The 9337-nt window shown below is 55.7% G+C and overlaps 1 protein-coding gene across 1 annotated transcript; it reads left to right on the plus strand.

The window, feature by feature from the left end:
• The first annotated feature begins 5821 nt into the window (after positions 1–5821).
• GADD45A (growth arrest and DNA damage inducible alpha) lies at positions 5822–7984 on the plus strand. The gene is made up of 4 exons (XM_080348398.1): positions 5822–5918; positions 6010–6111; positions 6193–6406; positions 6975–7984. Exons 1-4 carry the CDS (start codon positions 5875–5877, stop codon positions 7086–7088), a joined length of 474 nt encoding a protein of 157 aa, XP_080204524.1. The 5' UTR covers positions 5822–5874; the 3' UTR covers positions 7089–7984.
• The last annotated feature ends 1353 nt before the right edge of the window (positions 7985–9337 follow it).

Below are 9337 nucleotides of genomic sequence, written 5' to 3' on the forward strand. Positions count from 1 at the left end.
CAGGCTGCTCACCATATCCCCCAGGAAAGGACAATGTCTCTGGGGAAGTCCCGTCCCTGCTCTATGCTGCCTGCAAAGTGCCACAGGGCTGGACTCTGTGACCCGGTGGCTGGGACACCCGCTGGCCTGGTGCCATGCCAGGGCAAACCCAGCCAAGGCCACGCTTCTGTGGACCGGCCACAGTGACACCAACACCAGCAGGGCTGGCTCCAGCTGAACCCTGCTTCTGTTTCCACTGGGGATGGAGAAACTCCTTCAAAGAAAAGAGGGAAACTTATTTTTTGTCTTTTATTTCACCCCACTGCAAAGGTGGCTTCAGAGCCACGGTGCCCATGTTGGAGGTACAGCCACCCACCTTTCACAGAGTCACACGGCAGTTTGGGTTGAAGGGACCTTCCCAGCTCCCCCAGTGCCACCCCTGCCATGAGCAGGGACATCTTCACCAGCTCAGGTTGCTCAGAGCCCCGTCCAGCCTGGCCTAGGATGTCTCCAGGGATGGTTCATCCACCACCACTCTGGCCAACCTGGGCCAGGCTCTCACCACCCTCAGGTGTGACAATTTCTTCCTCATGTCCAGCCTGAATCTCCCTCCTTTAGTTTTAAACCATCAATCCTTGTCCTATCGCAACAGGCCCCAGTCAAAAGTCTGTGCCCATCTGGGGGAACCGCCTGAGTTTGCACAAAATCCAGTACCTGCTGCCCATCAGTGTGGGTGCTGCAAACAGCGGGGCCAGGCGAGTGCTGGGGTCCCCGCTGTCTGACTACAAACAGAAGGCAAACATAAGCACCTTGAACAACTATTTACATATTTTCAATGAAAACTGCTGTTACTTGTATATAGTCATACCACAGGGAATGGTCATAACATAATTGTGCCATACTTCTAAAGTATTATTTTTATATATAAATACAGGACTGGGTGCTGCTGGGAAAATGCAGGGACTGCTGGAGCAGAGGCCACCCCGGGAATGTGCAAGCTGGCGTTTGCTTCGCAGAGGCCATCGCTGTTATCCAGCTGATTTAACGGGGAGCGAACACGCTCACCCAGAACATGCGACCCCTCCACACAAGCATTCCTGGTTCTACAATGCTGAGCAAAGTGCCAGAGCCGGGACCTTTGCACAGCAATGGGGCTGCTGGGGGGGCAGCAAAAGGTCCCAGGTGGGACAGCAGCAAGGCAGGGGGCCGAGGGAGCGGATGGGGACGTGGCCACACAAGCATGGGGACAGCACAGAGCGAGGGAAAGGGAGCTGGAAGGCCCTTGGCACCGTGGTCCAGAGTGGTGGCTGTGGCTGGGACCACCCTGGGGCAGCCCCCCACAGCACCCGGGATGGGACTTGGCAGAGACGGGGCTTAGTCACCTCTTACTGACACCATTTGGGGCTTAGTTTCCTTCCCAAAAACTAAAAATACACAACTTGGTGCTCTTAGGTGCAGGAAACACGTCTCTGACTAGCCAAGAACATCGTCCTGCACCACAGGCAGGACCCGAGAGGGCATTCCTTAGATTAACCCAACGCTCTCCAAGCTGCCTTGGACCACCAGGCAGGTAAAACCCACGGCCCCAGGTGACATTTGGGGCTGGGGGTTTGCCAGGGCAGGGGGACAAGCCAACCCTCCCAGCCCAACACAGCCCCCATCTCTGTGATGCCATACGCAGAGGGGATTGCAGGCATCAGCCCAGCGAATTATGAAAGTCAGGATTAAAGGGCAAAGCAGGGGGGAAAAAACACCCCAGACGCTTTTTTGGCAGGCGATGAAAAGAAGGTTTAGCAGCAGCTGCCAGCTGGGAGGGACAACTGTGGGTCCGACTCCATCCCGGCTCCCCAGGACGCAGCTGAGGGGCGTCCCCAGCGCAGCCGCCTGCTCCTCACTGCAAACTGGGGGGACCCCGCTGCCCCCCAGGCACCCTCGCTGCTTCTCTGGGCAAAGGGAGGGGAGGAAAACTGCCCCCAGCTGGGAAATCCGCAGGAAAAATGCAGTTTTAGAGTATCTCCGGCCACCGTCACCAGCACGGGTCAGGGAGCTGCTGCAGCTGAGGAGGGAGGAAAGAGACTTCAGCTGCTGTTCAGTTGCCTTCGAGACAGATTTAGCTCTGCGGCCAGTCCCAGATGGGGCTGTGCAGCCAGACCGGCTGTGAGAGACAATCCCAGACCTCGCAGCGAAGCCGGGAGATTGTAGTTGCTAATAGAGACCCAGCAAATTAACCGCACTTAATGCGGAGGGTCACCACACAATGCTTCCACCTGTTTTGCTGTGGTCCTGCCATCTGCCGCCCCTCTACCTGATGCAAAAAGAGCCTTTTTTCTCCCCTTTCTCCTGACGCCAGGGGCTTCGTTAAGTCATGTCACATCTCATCAGGGTGGCAGCGGTGGGACAATGGGCAGCGAGAGCTCGGCTGGGGGAACAGATGCAAACTTTTGGAAGCTTTCCTTGCCATGGCCGACAAAACCAAGGGGCTGCTTAATTGGTGTCTATATTCTGCTACGGAAAATGGTTTCATATTCAGAGCTCGTAGTCAGACATGAGGAAGAAATTGTCACACCTGAGGGTGGTGAGAGCCTGTCCCAGGTTGCCCAGAGTGGTGGTGGATGAACCATCCCTGGAGACATCCCAGGCCAGGCTGGACGGGGCTCTGAGCAACCTGAGCTGGTGAAGATGTCCCTGCTCATGGCAAGGGTGGCACTGGGGGAGCTGAGAAAGTCCCTTCAACACAAACCATCCTGTGATTTTATGGAATGGATAATGAAATGGTTCTGCAAGCACCGTATTGACGCTGCTCTGCATCGCTCAGCTGCACCAGCAAACACTGCCATGGAAAACGGCGCCTGCTGTTTATGAGTCAAAAGAAAACGTCAGCGCAAGCAAGCCCTGAACGCCCATGCTGCCAAAAGCCCCGCAAGGGACCACCGGGGGTCCCAGCCGCAGCCCCGGTGCCGGAGCCGTGGGGATGGAGTTGGGCAAGAGTTTTGGCACCGGCCACGGCTGCTGGCGTGACAGCTGAGCAAGCGTGATCTCTGACCCGGCCCAGCAGCAGAAATCCTCCCCGAGTCTGAGACGGGCCAGATGGCAGCACGAGGAGCTCCTGGAGAAACCCCGAGTCCAACTCGGAAACCCTGTGGAGGGGCCGGCGAGGGCGAGATGCCGCAGAGTCTGACTGGGACTGCTGCTCAACATGTAAATGACAAAATCACACAATCCTTTCGGTTAGAAAAGACCTTTGAGATCATCAAGTCAAACCACTAACCCAACACTGTCAAGTTCACCTCTAAACCATGTCCCTGAGAACCTCATCTATAATGACATGCTATCTTAAAAACAATACTCAGAAGTCACTGGAACTAATCCAAAAGACTGCTGCTATGTTACAAAATGGGCAAAGAAAGTAAAATATAAAAATGAAAAAAAAAAAGAGAGCTGTCCATTGGCAAAAGCGCTCATCCTAGAGAAACATTAGTGACAAAAATCATGCATTCATGTAACTAGCCAAAAATGTACAAAACACTAACCCAGTTCTCAGAGTACTTTAAGAGTGGCTAAAAATAATTTCATATTCTTTTCTTGATGTGTATTAAGATGTTATGGGGCTTTTTGTTTATATGGTGGTTTGCTTTTTTCCCCTCAAATAAAGCAGCTATCTCAAAAGCAGCTCACTATAGTCAGGGTTCCTAAATTGTATTGGTCTCATGTGTATTAATATTATAAATCTAAGCTGTAAACCACAGAAATTAAAAAACAAACAAACAAACCAAAACAAAACAAAACAGATTAAACTTTGCTAGGCTTCCTGAAATATTTAAAATGGGAGTGAACATTGTACCACAAAAATACAGGGGCACTTAGTATTGTGAATTTGTATGATTTAAGGCAGGATAATTGCAGGGGGAGCCCTCACAAGGCTGTTTGGCACAGGCTGTGCCCCAGGTCAGCCCCCAGGCAGGAGCTGCACGATCTGTGTGCTGGTGGCTCTGCCAAAATGCCACCGTCCCCACCGCCCGTGCAGTCAGGATAACTCCGTGACTTTGGACTATTACAGGCTTCAGGTGCACTCACGAAAGGTATTTCTTGCAAATATTAGCACAGGCTGCAGTGCCGGTGAGTCACCGGGAAATTACAATGCAGCCCAGCAGAAAACAAACTGGAGAGAGAGACTAGATCGCTGCTGGCCGCAGAGGGATGCAGCCAAGCTGAGCTCACACCGGGAAAGGGGCTGGGTGCTGCTGGTGCTGGTGCTGCCCAGCCAGCCCCGGGTGCTGGCACTGTCCTGCAGCACTGGTGTCACTGTCACCTGCACCCTGGCACGGTCCCAGCTGCAGTGCAGCCCCGGCGCCGCTCTGAGCCGCCAGCGCACACTGTGCCAGCCCAGCTACCGCAGGAGCTGCCAAACTGCCTCCAAACTTGGGGTTTCTCAACAGGCTGCCTTACCTTTCCCAGCCAGCAAGGCTGGAAGTGAAACTACATCATTTACTACATCCACTGCATGTATTTTAAGAATCTGCTGCCTTATTTCCCTTCTTTGGCCCAACACCAAAATGACCCAAGTAGTACAAAAGGCAGTGGGGTGTCCTCTAAGGCTTGGGGTGACCCCCACCCTGGGCAGAGAGCTGGTGGAAATGTCTCCCCCAGTTTCTGACCTCCCCATGAAGGACAAGGAGCCGATTCAAACCCAACAAATATGTCACAGCACATGCAGGGGTCAGAAAACACATCCTGGGAGACACTGCAGACGTGAAAGCTGGAGCCCGTGCGAAGGAACTCGTCGGTTCCTGGAAGGATGGTGACACAGGGGCAGGCCCCCCACGTTCGTGGCCCCAGCATTGCGGGTGCTCCCCAGGGTTGCGGGTTAAACCACATTGTGCAATTAGAACTAGCGCTGTCTGCAGCCCCCGGGTCCCTCCTGCACCCCATTTACTCCTGGCACATCAGCGCAGCTGTGGCTGCAGAACGCTCACAGCATCAGGTCAAAGGATTGCTTTATCGCATTCCTGGCGAAAACTCCTGCGTCAAAATATTGTTTTGCTTTCACCACTGCTACAGCCTGTACCGAGATATTTCACAATATCTTGTGTTGAGGTTTTGAAGAGCTGGTGAGGTTATTTCCCGAGTGTTCACTTGCAGGGGAACGGCAAGAGTGGTGCCTTTGTGGTTGCAGGGACAACTTCATTGCAGGGAAGACGGCCACTCATTGTAAATTTAAGGGGAAACTTGTGGCCTCTGGAGTACCGGCTGCACAGCCAGAGCGAGACACGTGGCTGCTGCGGGCAGGACGACCCTGAACAAACCCGCACCGGGGCTGCCGGTGCTGCCGCGGCTCCTCTCCGCGGCTCGGTCCCTGCTCCCGGTATCGCCATAAACCGGCACCGCCCGCCGCTGATTCAGGCAGCGAGGCCCCCGCCTGCACGGAGCCACCCGTACCGACCCCGAGGCCCCGGGCCTGGCCTAGCTAATCCGAACGTTTAACACGGTGCGCTGGCTCCGCTGCCCGTCGCACGGGACACGACCGTTCCCATTCCCGCGGGGTAAACAGCGTTTCCCGCGCTGTCCGCGCTGTCCGCGCTGTCCGCACCCCCCGCCCCGCCCCTCCCTCCCCTCCTGCGGGCCAATCAGCTGCCGCCGCCCCGCCGGTTCCCGTGGCGTCCGGGCCGGTAGTGCGGCTCTAGCGCGAGGGGCAGCGCGGCCGCTCCCGGCGGCCAGGGGGAGTGGCCTCATTTGCATGAGCCAATGGAAAGGCGGGTATGCAAATGAGACCGGCGCGGGTTGGCTGGGCGCGGCGGGGATAACGCCCGCGGGGGCGCCTTTGTGCCGCAGAGGCGGCGGCGGCGCGGAGCGAGCGGCGGTTTCGCTAGCGGCAGCTCCCCTGCCCGCGGCCGCACTATGACTCTGGAGGAGCTGCCTGGGGACCACCGCACCGCCGGCAGGTACGGGCCGGGGGCGGGGCGGTAGGGCAGGCAGGGGTGTCGGGCCCCGGTGACGGCGGCAGCGGCCTGTCTGTGCTTGTCCCGGCGGCAGGATGGAGCAGGCGGGGGACGCGCTGGAGGAGGTGCTGAGCAAGGCGCTGAGCCAGCGAAGCCTTACCCTGGGTGTCTACGAGGCCGCCAAACTGCTCAACGTGTGAGTGACCCCTCGGTTCCCACCCCCCCGGCACCCCGGTGTCCCCCACATCCGCGCTGGTGACCGCCGCTGTCCCCGCAGGGACCCGGATAACGTGGTGCTGTGCCTGCTGGCGGCCGACGAGGAGGAGGCGGGGGACGCGGCCCTGCAGATCCACTTCACCCTCATCCAGGCTTTTTGCTGCGAGAACGACATCAACATCCTGCGGGTCAGCAACCCGGCGCGGCTGGCACAGCTGCTGCTGCCCGCCACCGGCCCCGAGCCGCCCGCCGACCTGCACTGCGTCCTGGTCACGGTGAGCGGGACCCGGCCCGCCGAGCCCTGCGCTGGTGTCACCCCCTGCCAGGGGACAGGGACCAGCTCACAGAGCCCTTTGGCCACCAGTTGCCACCGTCTCCCGAGGGCCGCGGGTGCTGCGGCCGTCTGGCGATGAACAGAACTCATCTCTGCAGTCAGCAGGGGTGAAGCTGCAGAACGCAGCGTTTATCCTGCAAAACTTGGAACCAAACGCAATTTCCAGATGTCATTTGGGTAAAACCGGAGCTGACGGCGCCTGGGCCACGGCCACACAGGCCTCCCCGGCGCTCCAAGCCCTGGCTGGCGTGGGGGATCCCACCAGACCTGCAAAGGCCGAAAGAAAACTTTTTTCCCCTCTTCTTTTTTCCTTTTTTATTTCCCTACTTTGCCCCGGAGTCCAAGGCTGCGAAACTCCTTGCGTGCTTGTGGGGTTGCTTTGTTTGTTTGCCTTAGTGGCAATTTAAGATGATTCACGCTCTTAGGTTTTTCTGCTGTGCTTTTTTTTCTTTTCTGTGGGGGTTGTTTTTGCTCCTCTATTGAAACGCTCCCCTCGTTTCTCTTTCCAGAACCCCCATGCATCGCAGTGGAAGGATCCAGCGCTGAGTCAGCTCATGTGTTTCTGCCGGGAGAGTCGGTACATGGATCAGTGGGTCCCGGTGATCAACCTCCCCGAGCGGTGACGGCGCCGGGCCCGGCGCGAACTGAACCCTATTGCACTGAAGTTTTGCAATACTTTAGCAGTTGCTCAGGAAGTAACTCCCTGCCCTGGCATGAGGATTACAGGGGAGGGAGGGGGGTAAAAACAAAAAGATTTAAAAAAAAAAAGACAAAAATAAGTGATGTCGGGGGGGTTAGACTGAAGTTGAGCTACATGGTGTGTGGGACTGAAGAGGAGTGACTCCGGAGCGATGGGATGAGTGTGGATGAGAAGGAAGCGCAGAGGAATGAGCCCTGCCCGAGGTGTGGGGGGCCCACGGCCACCCCACAGCAAACACCCAACACCCCGCAAGGTTCTTTAAAGTGCAACTTGCAGTTTCTGGTTTAAATACCTTAAAGAGCAAAAAACAAAAAGAAAAAAATGTTAAGCGAAACATTTTTGCAAACAATTTTATTGTACTTTTTGGGATGTTAATTCTCAAGTTTTTATGCTAAGATATATAATAAGTTATTTTATGATATTGATGAAAAAAAATATTTATACTCAGAGGTTCGAGAACCAGAATGCCCTTAAGCAGTTGGTCTGCAACCACGTCTTTATCAGTTGGCTGTTAAAAGCAGCTACATTAATATAATTGTTTGAAAGTGGATAGTGTTTTGGTTTTTTGGGGTTTGGGATTTTTTGTTTTTTTGAAATAAAGTTTAAACTCCAGCCCTTTGTACTGGGTTTTATTTCCTCCCCCGTGCATGAGTGTGCAGGCAGAGGCTCCTCCGGCAGCTGCTCCCTGCCCTGGCCGCGGTCCAGCTCCTCTGCCGGTTTATTCCTCACCCCTCCCACGCCATTAAATGAAAAAAGCAGCTGATGTGCTGCAGGAAATGTTGGAAATGTTATTTATTTTTTTCTTGAATGCTGCCACTTACCAGCACAGATCTAAAAAGAACAACAAAAAAAAACCCCACCATACCAGGAGGAAACATGATTTTTCCAGCTCTGATACTGCACGGCCTGAGTTTTCTTGGAAGTCAGGGAAACGCGATTCCTCGCAGCAGGAAAACTTGACCTGATGTTTTCTTTCCAGGGAAGGCATCCGTCCCGGTTGCACCACAGGGGCTGTAAACCCCCCTGGATTTGTTCCCTGTTCCCCCCAGCACAGCCTGTGCCCCCAGGGTTAGGAGGTTTCTGTGCCAGGCTCTTTTAATTACACATATACACTGGCAGGCTCCTCTTTTAATTACATATGTATATACTGGATGCAAAAAGCCGTGCTCCTTGTGGTAGAAATCTCTCTCCTGGCCCCAAAAGAGCAGGAAAACACCCCCTACCCTGCCATGCTGCTGCCAGCAAGACCCCTTGTCACCCAGGCTGCTGCTGCTTGGGGTGGGGACACTGTGACCCACATCAGGGCTTCCCTAATGTCAGCTGTGTCCACCCCAGCACCCTGCAAACCAGAGCTGGACCCTCTGGCCCCTGTGCAAGCCCTGGCAGTGGCAGGAGGGGTCGCGGTGCCCCAGCCCCATCACTGCCTGCGGCACTGCCAGCCCAGGCCGGACCAGTTCTCCCGCTCCCGGACAGCGCGAGGCTGCCTGTCACCGTCCCACGTGGTGCCGCGGGGACACGTCACCCGCCCTGGCCGGCACGTAGCGCAGGAGCGGGCAGGTGGCCACGGCCCCGGGGTGACAGCGGGATGGCGCAGGAGCAGCGTCACCATCACAGAATCACACAATCACAGAATGTCGGGTTGGAAGGGACCTCGAAAGCTCATCAGTCCAACCCCCCCGCTGGAGCAGGAACACCCAGATGAGGTTACACAGGAAGGTGTCCAGGTGGGTTTTGAATGTCTGCAGAGAACGAGACTCCACAACCCCCCTGGGCAGCCTGTTCCAGTGTCTGTCACCCTCACTGTGAAGAAGTTTCTTCTCAAATTTAAGTGGAACTCCTGTGTTCCAGTTTATACCCGTTGTCCCATGTCTTACCGTTGGTTGTCATCGAGAAGAGCCTGGCTCCATCCTCATGACACTCACCCTTCACATATTTATAAACATTAATGAGGTCACTCCTCAGTCTCCTCCTGTCCAGCTCCACAGCCCCAGCTCCCTCAGCCTTTCCTCACACAGGAGATGCTCCACTCCCTTCAGCATCTTTATTGCCCTGCGCTGGACTCTCTCCAGCAGTTCCCTGTCCTGCTGGAACTGAGGGGCCCAAAACTGGACAGCGCGCTGGCTCCTCACACACATGGCTTGATCCCCAGTAAAACCCAGTGAGCCCCAGCAG

The sequence above is a fragment of the Nesoenas mayeri genome (genome assembly GCF_963082525.1).
Source record: "Nesoenas mayeri genome assembly, chromosome: 8".
In the NCBI taxonomy this organism is placed as follows: domain Eukaryota; kingdom Metazoa; phylum Chordata; class Aves; order Columbiformes; family Columbidae; genus Nesoenas; species Nesoenas mayeri.

Excerpts from the sequence above, each read along its gene's own strand:
- GADD45A (XM_080348398.1), top strand. The coding sequence starts at position 5,875 with ATGACTCTGGAGGAGCTGCCTGGGGACCACCGCACCGCCGGCAG. Across the intron at positions 5,919-6,009 it reads GACCACCGCACCGCCGGCAG|GATGGAGCAGGCGGGGGACG; the intron begins GTACGGGCCGGG and ends TCCCGGCGGCAG. Across the intron at positions 6,407-6,974 it reads TGCACTGCGTCCTGGTCACG|AACCCCCATGCATCGCAGTG; the intron begins GTGAGCGGGACC and ends TTCTCTTTCCAG.